The sequence below is a fragment of the Embiotoca jacksoni genome, unplaced genomic scaffold (genome assembly GCF_022577435.1).
Source record: "Embiotoca jacksoni isolate LCO1_2020_lvr unplaced genomic scaffold, fEmbJac1.0.p SCAF_5, whole genome shotgun sequence".
Taxonomy (NCBI): domain Eukaryota; kingdom Metazoa; phylum Chordata; class Actinopteri; family Embiotocidae; genus Embiotoca; species Embiotoca jacksoni.
The window spans coordinates 17,809,782-17,824,023 of record NW_027185403.1 but is presented as its reverse complement, the minus strand read 5'-3'; the positions used below and the strand labels follow the sequence as shown (position 1 = coordinate 17,824,023).

At 44.5% G+C, this 14,242-nt stretch overlaps 2 protein-coding genes across 4 annotated transcripts; one reads left to right on the top strand and one right to left on the bottom strand.

The window, feature by feature from the left end:
* The first annotated feature begins 207 nt into the window (after positions 1-207).
* smim19 (small integral membrane protein 19) lies at positions 208-2,244 on the top strand. 2 transcript variants are annotated; one of them, XM_069170432.1, is made up of 3 exons: positions 208-480; positions 1,321-1,445; positions 1,798-2,244. In XM_069170432.1, exons 1-3 carry the CDS (start codon positions 359-361, stop codon positions 1,851-1,853), a joined length of 303 nt encoding a protein of 100 aa, XP_069026533.1. In that variant the 5' UTR covers positions 208-358; the 3' UTR covers positions 1,854-2,244. The 2 variants fall into 2 exon arrangements, with proteins under 2 accessions (XP_069026533.1, XP_069026532.1); XM_069170431.1 differs by having other exon boundaries at positions 214-492.
* Positions 2,245-2,639: 395 nt separating this feature from the next.
* On the bottom strand, positions 2,640-14,204 carry pld7 (phospholipase D family, member 7). 2 transcript variants are annotated; one of them, XM_069170472.1, is made up of 12 exons: positions 13,904-14,204; positions 13,304-13,408; positions 8,129-9,046; positions 7,732-7,913; positions 7,343-7,523; positions 7,139-7,253; positions 6,934-7,061; positions 5,620-5,823; positions 5,242-5,381; positions 4,541-4,706; positions 4,343-4,442; positions 2,640-3,646 (listed from the first exon to the last, which is right to left on the bottom strand). In XM_069170472.1, the coding sequence occupies exons 1-12, from the start codon at positions 13,988-13,990 to the stop codon at positions 3,444-3,446; spliced, it is 2,529 nt and encodes an 842-aa protein (XP_069026573.1). In that variant the 5' UTR covers positions 13,991-14,204; the 3' UTR covers positions 2,640-3,443. The 2 variants fall into 2 exon arrangements, with proteins under 2 accessions (XP_069026573.1, XP_069026574.1); XM_069170473.1 differs by lacking the exon at positions 13,904-14,204 and adding an exon at positions 13,591-13,837.
* Between the last annotated feature and the right edge of the window lie 38 nt (positions 14,205-14,242).

Here is a 14,242-nt window from a genome sequence, read left to right as displayed (position 1 = left end):
TCTTTCATTCTCTCATTCGGGGATGTGTGCTGTTGAAAAAGACCTTCATCATAAATATATACAACACATTTGAATTGCTTGGTCGATTTGAGAAGCGTGAACTTTGTAGAGAATCATTTGGACGTTCGTGTTGAGCCATCAGCCCTGTAGGAGGCAGCAACACGCGCCGGAGCGAAACGAAAAGACGAAGAAGAAGAAGAAGAAGAAGAAGAAGAACGCGGATGTGACGTAATAGTGTTTACAATGCGCAGTTCAGTTGGAGGAAGAAGTACGAGCTCATGAAGCCAACTTAACACATCTTTTCTCATTGTAATTACACATCGACCTGCGGAGTTTGGGCGCAGCGGTCGTGTGTTTGATGGGTGCTCACGGGGTTCTGGGGAACGAGCCGGAGTCCATCGACTACTCGGTGCACGAAGCCTGGAACGAGGCCACCAACGTCTACCTGCTGGTCATCCTGGTCAGCTTCGGCCTGCTCATGTACGCCAGAAAGTAAGACCGGTTTGTGTTCATGGTCCTCCATTAACGGTACCGAGCTTATAAAAGGCTCCGGCGCGTGATCCGGGCTTTTCTTCTTCTTCTTCCTTCCCGTCGTGTCTCAGATTAAAGTCGCTCCTTTGAAAAGTGAAATATTTACTCGGTAACACGCTCCCGTCTCACATCCGTGACACTTCATTTGTAAATAATAAACAGTCTATAAATGTAATTCTCCAAATCTTAATTGTTTACAGTTCAGTGCGGACTTGGTGCTTTCCACGCCCCATCGTGACTTCTATCGGACTAATGGGGGGAAAAAAAACGTCCAAAATAAACATTCATCATGACATGAACAAATATAGATGGATTAAAACTGGACAGAAACAAAAACTCTTTTTTTTTTTTTTAAATGGCCTTTCGTTTTACACGTAAATCATATTTCATGTATATTTTCAGAATAGCGAAGTGTTTCACAAATAGCCTTATAAAACGCAAGTATAAACAACATTACAACAGGATATCTACAGTTCAGTAGGGAAATGATAGATTCTAGTTCTGATATCATTTATATAGTTCTATAACATGACTAAAATATTTGTTGTGTGGTTGTGGACTGTATTTTCTGTTGGAAGTATGAATACAAATCAGCCCATATTTAATGACAAAATATGTCATTTGCATATTAAAACACAATACGTAAGAAAACTTACAACACGAAAGTGTCCATAGTAATGAATCAGCTGCGGAAGTTCCATTGTGGTATTTATCATTATTTAATAAGCAGATCAAACTGCCGAGGGCCTTCGCGATCTTATTATCCCCGTTTGTTCACGTTCAATTTAGAAACAAGAGGAAGATCATGCGGATCTTCGCGCTGCCTCCCACCGTCGGCAGCAGCCCGGAGCCCAACTTCTACGACAGCCTGCAGAAGGTCCGCCTGCGGCAGCAGCTGGAGATGTACTCTCTGGGTGAGGACCAGCGGGATTCACGCAGGATGGAAGAGCCCGCTGGATCTGGGATGTGTTGGACAGCAGTGTTTGCATAATGTTTCCCCAAATATAGAGACTTCTTTTTTTTTTTTTTAGCTTCCTACATCCACATCGGGTTAAAGCTCTGAAGGCAAAACATGCACCTTTCATCTTTTCTTATGTTCCACAAAAGAGGGCTGTAAAAACTGTCACTTTAAAAATGTTTACTACACATTATTGTTTGGGTTAAACGTGAGGAGGGTCTTTAGATGTAAATCCTCTTCATCACACTGTGCAAGCAGCAGCGTCTGTCTCACGTTGAGGTGAACCTGTCTTCTGTGTTGTCTTCCAGCCAGGAAGTTTGAGCAGCAGGGTCAGACGGAGAGCGTGCAGCTCTCCATCGAATGAGAGCAGGAGGCCGTTCACCTCCTCCCCTGGCGGAGCAAACACTCCGGCGTCTCCGAGCCTCCTCCGTGCCTGGACTGGAGAGGACTTGGATGTTCTATCCACACCGTGTCTCGTCACTCACCGTCTGTTGTCCCGTCTTCATCAGTTAATCACCAGACAGGGTTGAATGAATGAATGAATGAATTAAAGTCAGGGGCGCTTTGAGGAGTGAGGCATCGTGCAGGTTTCAGCGTTGATTTCGTTGTTGTTGTCACCGAGGTGTTTTCATCAACAACAACGAAATCTTCCACATCAGCTCCAGATGTTTTTGTTCCATTTATTTGTACTGGTTTGTTAGATATGTTTAGATAGTGGTTGGTCAAATAAAAAAAAAGTGAAAATAAAAGCACAAGCTTTCGTTTGTCTTTTTTTACATTTTGATGATTAAACTTTGTTTCCACCCTAAATTCCATTCACTTTAGTATTCGTGTAGCACATCTTCAAACAAGAACTAACTGCATAGTTACAACAGTATGAATCAGGTAAAAAAAAGTTTGGTCAAATATATTTAGTAAAATAAACCTTTTAGAAGCTCTTAAACATTATTATTCTGTAATCTAATCAATCCAAAATAATTTGTAGATGAAAGATAGTAAAGTCCGTATCGGGTTGATATTCCTGCCCGACTGGCAGCTTTCTCTGCGTTTTAATAAAATGTCGAGGGTTTTATTTCATGTTGAAGAAGTTCTGTAAGAAAAACAATTCACAGAATCTAAATGACTCAAGAAACTCAAAGGTCACTGACCAGGCAACAGATTTAATTTGTAGTGAACCATCCTGAAAACTGCTCTGATGGTCAGAGATCAAGTGAAATGTTCTTTCTTACATTCAGAGGCACGAAGTCGTCGAACAGATTGAAATGACCCAACACGTGACAGGAAGAGATGTCAAACATACAACAGATCACCATGGTGATGGACTGATTAGGGAAACAGTGCAGTAATTATTGAAGAGATTCAATTAGCAGGCAAGAAAAAAGTGTCTTTCAAATCAACAACAAAACATTGTCACTAGTTTGAGTGAATTATTTTCTTCCTGCAGTTCAATCTGAATGTGTGCGAGTCAGCCTTCAGTTACAAACGGAGGATCGATCGCATTTACAAGAATCTTACTGCTGGACTGAGATGACATCGAATGGTTTCATTCCACACAAACATCAGCGGCTGACAGCGACAGCAGAGTAAACATGGCCGCGGCGTACGCACCTCTTTGGAAATGTACGGTTTCCTGCATTAAATTATTAAAGCTCAGGACCAGGAACAAAAAAAAATATACAAAATGCTCCAGGCATAAAACAAACTGTACACAGGGAGTTCCCTTTAACAATTCAACTAATGAGACAAAAAAACAAACAAAAAAAAGAACACGTCTGGAAACCAAATATGAAAAATGCAACTATATACAGAAATAGGCAGCCAAGCGGCAAACAGCGATACAACAGGCTGAGTGTTCCCGGCGAGCTGATCCGGCACAAATAATATTAAGTTCAAGTAGCAGGAACGAGCGAGTTGCTCACTTACAATGCAATGCGCTTTATTGAAGGACAGCCCGTCAGCGGCAGCCGCGGGAGCACACGTGCACGTCGGTAACAGAGAGCGCGCTGGCGTACGCCGACTTCCAGTCTCTGAGGAACAGCTCCTCCGCTTGGCTCTGCAGAGTCTCCTGGTGCTGCTGCACCACAGAGCCCGTCTGGTTCACCACCAGGCCCACACCAGCGGTGCGGGTGAAGTAGTTCTCCGACCAGTTGGACGTCCCTGCGCACATCATCGGTTACAGCAGTCAGACTGCAGGCCAGTCGCTACCAGCACGTTGTATTATGAACATATATTACTTCTCTTCTGGAGCCATCACTGAGAACCTAATTCATTCGGTCGCTTTATTCTGAAAAGTTACCGAGGAAAAGGCATGCTGGGAAATGCTCATTTTCGCGTGATATGTCGTTTGCGGGGTCTTCGGGGCAAAAGAAAACGATTTGCCCCGAAGACGATCGCATCTCTTCCTCTGCTGTAGTTTAACGGCACGAGAGGAAACTCGTTGTCTCCAACTGTTGTTGTAGCTCGTGTCATATTTTCTCAAGATTATTGTCACTGCATTTTTCTGCAGTTGGTCGAGGTGGAGCCGTCGACTGTCTAAAACAAGTCTATCTGTTACTGAATCCCAACAATCTTATTTTGCAGCGCAGCATTACAAAAATATGAATTAACTTTCATTTGAATAAACTGTTTGACGTTGTGAAATTTGTAAACTTTTGAAAACATTCAGGAAACGAGTTGATCTGAAATATTCCTGCAATGCCGGAAGATTTGTTTTCAGTTTCACTTCTGTCCAAGTTGTTTTTTGTAAGTAAAATATCCACAAAAGATATATGATAATATCAATATAATAAAGTATTGGAGAACAAAGCACAGCAGTGAATGAGTTGTAGAATTGCAGTGAGTGAGGCAGCGTACCGATGTAGAGCACTCGGTCCGTCACCATGAACTTGGCATGATTGACACGAGCGAACGGGATCTTCATCTGCTCTGCTGTTGAAGGCACGTTGAAGATTTTCTACAGAGACAAAAAAAAACAAAACAGGACTTCAGGATCCATCCTATTTCCAGTAATTATGTTTTAGTCAAGGAGGAAATTAAATTCTCCGAACGTACCACATCAACGTCACATCTGAGCGGAGGAGCGTTGAGCACCAGCAGAGACTGCAGGAAGGTGAACATGGAGGCGGGCGAGTGCTCCCAGCAGCTCACCAGCAGCCGGACCTGCACCGCTCTGGTGCACGCGGCCGCTCGCAGCCTCGAGTCGATGGCCGGCCAGAACCTGAGGGAGGGAGGGAGGGAGACCACAGCGGACTCAGAAGGCTTCGGGGAGGCACGTTTTCCAGGAGACACGCCTACGCCGTCGACAGCAAAATGTCTGTTGTGCTCGCCGGCAGGGGACGAAAGAGGAGCCACGACAGAACGATACGGTACCCTGTCCTCGGCGTACGGGGGGATCTACACCTACACCTGATCAAATGTGGACACCGTTAAAGAAATCGCACAACAGCTGGCTTTACCCTGAACGACTCTCTTCTGGTCAGCCAAGTGTCGGGTTTTAGTTCAAATGTCTCTAGTCAGCCTTTTATCTTAATGAGAAAAAGTGCTTTGTCAGCCCATCGTGGTGGTGATGGTGGGTGTGTGTGTGTGTGTGTGTGTGTGTGTGTGGGTGGGTGGGTGTGTGTGTGTGATGGTGGGGGTTGGGGGTGTCAGTCGCTTCAATAAATCCCCTTTAATGAGTCCGCGTTACATCCGTAGGGGACATCGTCATGTTTTGGGAATCGATCTGTGTCTGATGTTAAATGTGCAGTCTGTACCTGACTGGATCGGTGAACTGAGACAGTGGAAGATAGTCCATGACGGAGATGTAAATGAACTTCTGGGCGTCATCGATGACAGACAAGATGGTGGAGAGATCGTCGGAGCGGCCGCGGGCGGAGATTTGTGGAGGAGCACTCTGTAAGAAACAGACACGACACAGGCAGTGAGGAAGAGGAGTCGGTGTACCCTTCTATATATCACTATATCTATATATATATCTATATGTCATATGATGATATGCGGCTTTATATTTGCCTGAGCCTTTAAAAACAAACAGTAATCAATGCTACAAAACAAACCTCATTAAAACAAACAAAAACAAGCAGATTTTTAAAGCATTCCTCTTGAAGGAAGTGAAGTCCCAGTGAACTTACAGATAAGTAGACCTGAGCTGGGACGCCGTTGAACTTCAGACGCAGGGGGTTCTGGGAGCTGGACAGGGCCGAGAGTCGAGCGGGCCAGTACGGAGGCAGAGAGCCGTTGTTCACGCCGCCGATGCTCCAGTACATCCCGAAGATCCGAACGGCATCCTGAGCCAGGCAGCTGCAGTCCTCCACCGACAGGCCCACCTCTTTCACCTTGGTTCAACAGAGCACACAGAATTGCATTGATTCTGCTGAAGCCGCATTCGGACCGTGTTAGTACGCACACGGCGGCGGGATCGTCTGGGGCCCGTTGAAGCGAGTCCAACCCGGAACCCGTCAGACCTGGAAGCAGAACAGTTTCAGGCTGGATTCCACCTGCGTCTGAAGGAAGTGTCGAGCAGCCGGTCAGACGCAGGAACGACGCAGCGTCCAGAACAATTGAAAAGGAAAACACCCTGATCTCCTGACTACGTCCACATCTTTATAGGAGGAGAGGAAATGGTGCCAACAGTCACCATACGTGACATATAGACACAAAACGATGATGAGGATGAATGTGTCTTTAACAACAAAACCACTGCCATAAAGCTTTTATCCATTTTGTTCATAAATGGACTCGACCGTATTAACTTTGTCTGCAGACTTACAGCACAAACATAGGAAATAACAACAATAAACACAAAACAACAACAACAAAAACATTTGAGTGTATAGCACTTAATCACACTAAAAGCACAAACATCAAGGAAAAAAAAATCAGCAAATCAACAAAAATAGAACAGACAAACCTTCTGTGAAACAATCCTGGTGGAGCTTGAAACTGCAGACAACGGAACAAAACAATATCACAGACCCGTGTCCAGTTCAATTCACACCTGACAATACTTCGCTTTCGCATTCACATCATAATAAGATCTGATATTAAGCTACTTTAAGATGGAATTAATAAACAGTACATTATGTTGCCACTACTGTACGCAGTCAAAAGTTTCCCAACCATCAGTCTGAAGCGAACCCACAACCTGCTGCCTGACTGCAGCCGTCTTAAAACCTTTGTGGAGGAAGGATGTTTTCCCAGAGAGTGAAGGTCGTGCTATGAACTAAACGAGACATCAGTTCTGAGACCTACTGGACCGAGATGTACTTTAGTGATGCGCCGCTTCCTTCCATTAGATGTTGTGGACACCACTAAACACAACGCGATGCCTGCTGAAGGGCTAAAGACGACAGAGACTTAGTGAGGATGCATTTAAAACAAAAAAAAGAAAGGAAAAAAGAAGCCGTTTTCTTTCTTTCCATTTTGTCCAACAACAGCTGCTGTACCTGAGTCAGAGAGCGCCAGTCCATGTTAGCGCTGCCCAGGTAGAAGTGCTTTTGGTCAACCACCCACAGCTTGGTGTGGACGATGCCTCCAGTTACAGCCATGAGATCCACCTCTCTGACCTCTGCACCTGGAAAACACAACATGGGACATTATCCACAACTCTACAGATGTGCTGCTCCTAAAATACAAATATAACACGCTCACCCATTGCAGCCAGTTCTGTTGTGTCTTGGGTTGACGTCTGGGGGGCGTTAACAGCAATCTGGAGTTTTACACCTTTGGATGTAAGCTGCTTCAGCTGCTCAAAGACCTTTCTGCCCTGCAAAACAAGCAGAAACAGGACCGCACCAATCAGAGGCCAGATCACTCGATGTACAACATGCGAGGCGTACAGGCCACTGAACGGACCTGAGAGTCAGAGGATTCAAGCAACTCCAAATCACTGTCCCGCAGGGAGAGGTAAAAAGCAGCCATGTGGACCGAGCTGTTGGCCTTGTTGAGCAGATGCAGCCAGCTGTCTGTGACGCTCCGTCTGGACGAGGGAGAAGATAGATGGAGGCCCGCGGGGATGCTTTCCACCAGATGCACTCTGTACAGGAGAGAGGGAAACTCAAGTTCCATCTCTTACACTCCACATTCAACAAGACACGGCGAGACATTTCTTGCATATGACTTTTTAAAAATAAGATTAAGAATTTTTTTTGTTGAGTCCCTCGAGGTCAGAATCACAAACTCTTTGTTGTATCATAAAGAAATAAACGGGTCAGAAAGAGGGATACTGTGTTGATATTTCTTACCGACAGTCGGTGCTACAAGGCTCTGGTACCAAGCCAAATCCCTCCAGTCTGTGCAGCTCCAGCTGGGCCACGAGGTGAGACACAGACATGGGAAGCCCATAGTGCCAAACATGGTGACCGAAACCTCCGAGGAGCAACAAGGGCAGGAAGTAGAAGAAGAGAAACCTGGAGCATCCTGATCTCTGGAAAACAAGACAAAACAAGTTTAACTTCTGGATAAATGAGTTGGATCACACTCGCGAGTTAATGAAAACACAGCTGAGGACTGCGTTGCATTCCAACACTGCTGCTGCAGGCTGGCGTCAAATTCCTTTATATGACTGACTCGGATGAGACAACAAAGAAAACACAGTGACTGCTACCAGGGGAAGAGTGCAAGAACAGCAACCCGACTCACCTCAGACTTGGTTGATGCCATTTTAGCCAGCTTCTCTGGTGTTACAGGAGGGCTGGATTCATTAACAGAGGCTCTTTTCTTCTCGAGGTTTGGAAACTCTGTTTGGCTCATCGGCGCTTCATGATTCTCCTGCATGTCGCCTGAAGCGGGGCTGCTTGAGTTTTCCCCTGCCAAATCATCATCACATTCAGCATCGGATGAAGATCCACTGCCCTTTAATTCAGCTATGTTCACCAGCTCCGCCTCCCACGGGGGTTCTTCGTCCATGATGGCCTCCACTAGGCTGATCTCATCTGTGTGAACGATCTCTGAAGACCTTTCGGTGCCTCCGGAGGCAGCGCGGCCGGTCCAACCGTGAACCTCAGTGTCGTATATCTCTGCAGTGACGTCCTGCAGCTTCTGGCTGAGGGAGCCTTCTTTTGGAAGGCAACCTACGGGGCCTTCTGGTATGACATCAGCTTCAGCTTTTGAGGTTTGGCTCTTGTCATGCTGCGCTCCTCGCTCTGGTCTGAGGGCAGGCCGGGGGCTCGCAGTCATGAGAGGGAACTGAAAGGACTCGGACAGACTCCAGCTCTTGCGTGCTGTTGCAGCGGCTTGTTCTGTGCTGCTAAACACAGAAGAGGTTTGGACCGACGGCAGGAGGAGTGCCGTTTCTCTGGCCTCGGCTGTTTTGGACTTCGAAGCCTCCGCAGTTGCAGCTTTCTCAGGAGGCTGAGCTACCTGGACGGGAGGATCTTTTTTGGGAACAGGCGACTCCGTGCTCTGATTGGTTCCGCTGGGTCGTTTATGGAAAGTAGGGATTCTAGAGACGGGTTTCCCACCTTTGCGGTTCATGTCTTCTTTCTCCTCGAGTTCTTTTTTTGCAGCGTTGTCGTCAGCCTGGAGACGGTCGAGCACAACACTACAAAGCTTCAGTCCCTGTGGAGGACAAAGCATGCATCTCAAGAGAATACCATTTTTCTATACAGCTCTCATCATATGCACACGTTTAAACCAGTGACTTTGAAACACCTCATGGAAATACACTCATTCACACAACACCTTTGGCTATCTAAAAGGATTGCAGCAAAACATCAACAAACACTTCTAACCTTGATATCCTCAAGTCTTTTTGCTCCTTGTCTTGAGGCCCGTAAACAGCAACATTATAACACTGTATATTTACCCTGAGAGGCCAGCATAGCACAGCAATGAGTACAATAGACACACCTATTCAAATGAGCTCTCCCGACTGGACCATAAACATGACATGAGCGTTACTGTGGCAACAGCATCACTCAACTTTCCATGTTGATGGTAGTCAAACTTTCTGCTTCAAGTTCTGGCTACAATGTTAACTTTCAAAATACCGATATTCCATGGCGACCAAACTTCAGTGTTCCCAAAATCTATCTATCTATGCCACCAAACACTGACATGTAACAGCTTTTCTAAACTGACTTTATATTAAATGTTTAGGGAGCTGTATGTCTGCCAAAACTTTTAACATGCAATATTTTTTTTTGCTCTCCAGTGGTTTTGTTTTAAAATATAAATGAGTTGAAAACACAATAAACATAAACTCATAGGCATACATCTATCTATAGATAGATAGATATACAGTGCATCCAGAAAGTATTCACAGCGCTTCACTTTTTACACATTTTATGTTACAGCCTTATTCCAAAATGGATTAAATTCATTTTTTTCCTCAAAATTCTACACGCAATATCCCATAATGATAATGTGAAAAAAGCTTGTTTAAAATTTTTGCAAATCTATTAAAAATAAAGAATGAAAATATAACGCGTACATAAGTATTCACAGCCTTTGCTCAATACTTTGTTGAAGCACCTTTGGCAGAAATTACAGCCTCTAGTCTTTTTGAGTACGATGCTACAAGCTTGGCTCCTATTCTTGGGCAGTTTCTCCCATTCTTCTTTGCAGGACCTCTCAAGCTCCATCAGGTTGGATGGGGAGCGTCGGTGCACAGCCATTTTCAGATCTCTCCAGAGATATTCAATCGGGTTCAAGTCTGGGCTCTGCCTGAGCCTCTCAAAGACATTCACAGAGTTGTCCCAAAGCCATTCCTTTGTTATCTTGGCTGTGTGCTTCGGGTCGTTGTCCTGTTGGAAGATGAACCTTCGCCCCAGCCTGAGGTCCAGAGCGCTCTGGAGCAGGTTTTCATCAGGGATGTCTCTGTACATCGCTGCATTCATCTTTCCCTCCATCCTGACTAGTCTCCCAGTTCCTGCCGCTGAAAAACATCCCCACAGCATGATGCTGCCACCACCATGCTTCACCGTAGAGATGGTATTGGCCAGGTGATGAGCGGTGCCTGGTTTCCTCCAGACATGACGCTTGGCATTCAGGCCAAAGAGTTCAATCTTTGTTTCATCAGACCAGAGAATTTAGTTTCTCATGGTCTGACAGTCCTTCAGGTGCCTTTTGGTAAACTCCAGGTGGGCTGTCATGAGCCTTTTACTGAGGAGTGGCTTCCATCTGGCCACTCTACCATACAGGCCTGCTTGGTGGAGTGCTGCAGAGATGGTTGTCCTTCTGGAAGGTTCTCTTCTCTTCACAGAGCAACGTTGGAGCTCTGTCAGAGTGACCATCGGGTTCTTGGTCACCTCCCTGACTAAGGCCCTTCTCCCCCGATCGCTCAGTTTGGCCGGGTGGCCGACTCTAGGAAGAGTCCTGGTGGTTCCAAACTTCTTCCATTTACGGATGATGGAGGCCACTGTGCTCATTGGGACCTTCAATGCTGCAGAAATGTTTCTGTACCCTTCCCCAGATCTGTGCCTCGATACAATCCTGTCTCAGAGGTCTACAGACAATTCTTTGGACTTCATGGCTTGGTTTGTGCTCTAACATGCACTGTCAACTGTGGGACCTTATATGTGTGTGTCTTTCCAAATCATGTCCAATCAACTGAATTTACCAGGTGGACTCCAATCAAGTTGTAGAAACATCTCAAGGATGATCAGTGGAAACAGGATGCACCTGAGATCAATTTTAAGTGTCATGGCAAAGGCTGTGAATACTTATGTACATGTGATTTTTTTTTTTCATTTTTGATTTTTAATAAATTTGCAAAAATTTCAAAAATTTGTATTTCACGTTGTCATTATGGGATATTGTGTGTAGAATTTTGAGGGAAAAAATGAATTTAATCCATTTTGTAATAAGGCTGTAATATAACAAAATGTAGAAAAAGTGAAGCGCTGTGAATACTTTCCGGATGCACTGTATAGTGAAAGAAGAATGTCAAAATCAATTAACTAATTCTGTAACTTAACAAACTATGTACTTTATTTTCTGCTTTTAAGTTATTTGAGAAATTCTGGTTTGCAAATTCTTGCCAGCCTAGTATTCCTGCAATACGCTCCTTTTGGCTTTGCTCAGTCATGTATATTAGTGGAACTACTTTGTGATGTCTGCTTTTAAAAGTGGTTATATATGAATATATAAATGTATGGCCTGATCGACTTATCTAAAGGTGGTGGATATTGTTCCCGATATGTCAGCGAAATTAAAGAGGAATGGAATAGATTCATATTTCATAAGATTCAAATGTTATTTATTTCAAATATCTATTCATATTATTTCAAATAAATGTATACGTGTTATTTAAGTTAACTTTTAAAATCGTCTCATAATTTAAGGAATTGTGATATTTTATGTAAATGTGATAATGTCCGATGTGTTTGATTTTGAACCAAGCCTCAGAGTAATTTTTCCAACATAATTGGTCCTTCGAGCCGGATCCCAACATCTCCTCGCCTCTCCGGACACATCCTGAAACCGAGTCTGGGACTCCTGAGGAAAGACCTCCGCCCTGTTTCTTTATCGAAGCAGTTTGGACATTCGTGAGACCAGGACTGACTGGAGAGAGGACGAGTGACGGGATCCTAGAACAAGGCTGATTCACCATCAAAACATCGGACACCTGGGTAAGACAACTTCTTTTGTTGTTGTCACTGCTGGACACCTCTCTTTGAGGGTGCATGTATTTGCTCCTTCTTGCAAGAATAAATGTCCGATATGTTTGATTTTGAACCAAGCCTCTGAGTAATTTTTCCAACGAATAATGATAAAAAAAACGACAACACATATTAGCCAATATAAAAACCCAAACAAATTGATTTAGACTTTGTTCTAAAATCTTCAGTATTGGCGGAGGTCTCCTGTTTATTAGTAAATAAGAAACTTGGTAAATAGCTAATGTAGAGGTTTCACATGGGGGAATCAGCTCGATCCATATATGAGGGATTAAGGCACTTCCGCGTTAGCCTGCCCACATGCTGCTGCACTCATACAGTCACAAAGCATTATTTCTATTAAGTATTGGAGCCGGCGACACCAACAGACTTAACAAACTGGTTAAGAAGGCCGGCTCCATCATTGGCTGCAATCTGGACAGTCTGAAAAAGGTGGTGGAGAGGAGGACGCTGAGGAAACTATTATCCATATTGGATAATCCTGACCACCCTCTCCACCACCTGCTGCAGGGACAGAGGAGGACGTTCTCCAAAAGACTCCTCCAGCTCTGTTGTCACAAGGACAGACACAGGAGATCATTCCTGATCCAGGAGATCATTCCCGATACAGGAGATCATTCCCGATACAGGAGATCATTCCTGATACAGGAGATCATTCCCGATACAGGAGATCATTCCTGATCCAGGAGATCATTCCTGCCCACTGTAATAAGACTGTACAATAACTCACCTCTGGCAAAATCCATCACACAACAATAACACTGTTGTCTGTTTTTCTTGTTTGTTTAAATATAAAAACAAAAAAAACAAAAAAAAACTTTGAACTATTGTTTAGTTAGTTTTAATTTAATTATTCTATTTTATTATATTATTGTATATACTCTGCATTTTTATATTTAATATTTTTTACTGTTATTTTATTGCTTTCCTGTATCTATAAATGCTGCTGTAGCGAAAAAATGTCCCTATCTATCTATCTATCTATCTATCTATCTATCTATCTATCTATCTAACTATCTAACTACCTACCTACCTACAGCAGGGCTGTGCAAATAAGAGCTCCACCACACCCATGCCTACTTGGTAACGCTGCTTTTTCCTGCCTCAACAGAACAGCAGTGTGTGTGTGTGTGTGTGTGTGTGTGTGTGTGTGTGTGTGTGTGTGTGTGTGTTTGGACAGTGAATTATAGCCTACCGTGAGATCTGCCTCCTCAGTAGCTTCCTCCTCCGGCTGAGCCTGAGGACTCTGTTCCTCCATCACTCGGCTCTGCTCGAGCTCCGTGTCTGACTCCTCTGATTCCTGCAAACACCAGCTCGGTTACAATCCCAGTTAGCATGAAGGAAACAGCATGGTACATTGTACATGTGTCAGACTAATAGACACACGCGTCGGCTGTACTTTTGTACCATGAGTACAGTAAAGAAAACAGAGACTATAAACCGTTTTACAGTCTTTTTTTTTTTCACGTTTAAACATCTTACCATGACGTAATGGCTCGCCGAGTGCCGCTAAATAACTTTCACACTCACGGTGCAGTTTAAAGGTTCGCTCCCAACAGCTAGCTGAAGCTCACCCGTTACGTTAAGCAAACACTGAATCAGTTGAATTGGTTTTGTCAATAAATAGGTGGCAGTATGGTCCTTTTTTAAATAATCCTTCCTTCAGAAGATTTCTCGGGTCAGCCAGCTAACGTCGCTACCATTAACGTTAGCTCGCAAGCTACGTGGCCGACTGAAGTTTTCAGCAGTAGAGGAAGAGGAGGAGGAGGAGGAGGAAAAGCTGAGTAATACCCACCTCATTTGCTCTACCCTGACGGCGGACCGACCTTCTGTGCCTTGCCGCTGTCGCGGTGCTTCGCCGAGCACGCAGTACCATCGGCATCTTGGGCCGCTTTTAATAATGCAGCACCTTTAGTGGCACGAGAGTAACGGACGCGGCGGGGCAGCGCTCACGTTCGTGGTTTTAATGTCCCACCGTGACAAACGGTATGTGCCGAGGTGCGGTCGGCTAAAGTTGCATTGAACAGCTGCTACAGTTATTAAAACACTGTTCTCAGTGAGTTAAAAACAACTTGTGCGTTTAATACAATTTTAATGCCCCTTCCTTCCAAAAAAATACGTAAACAACAACTTG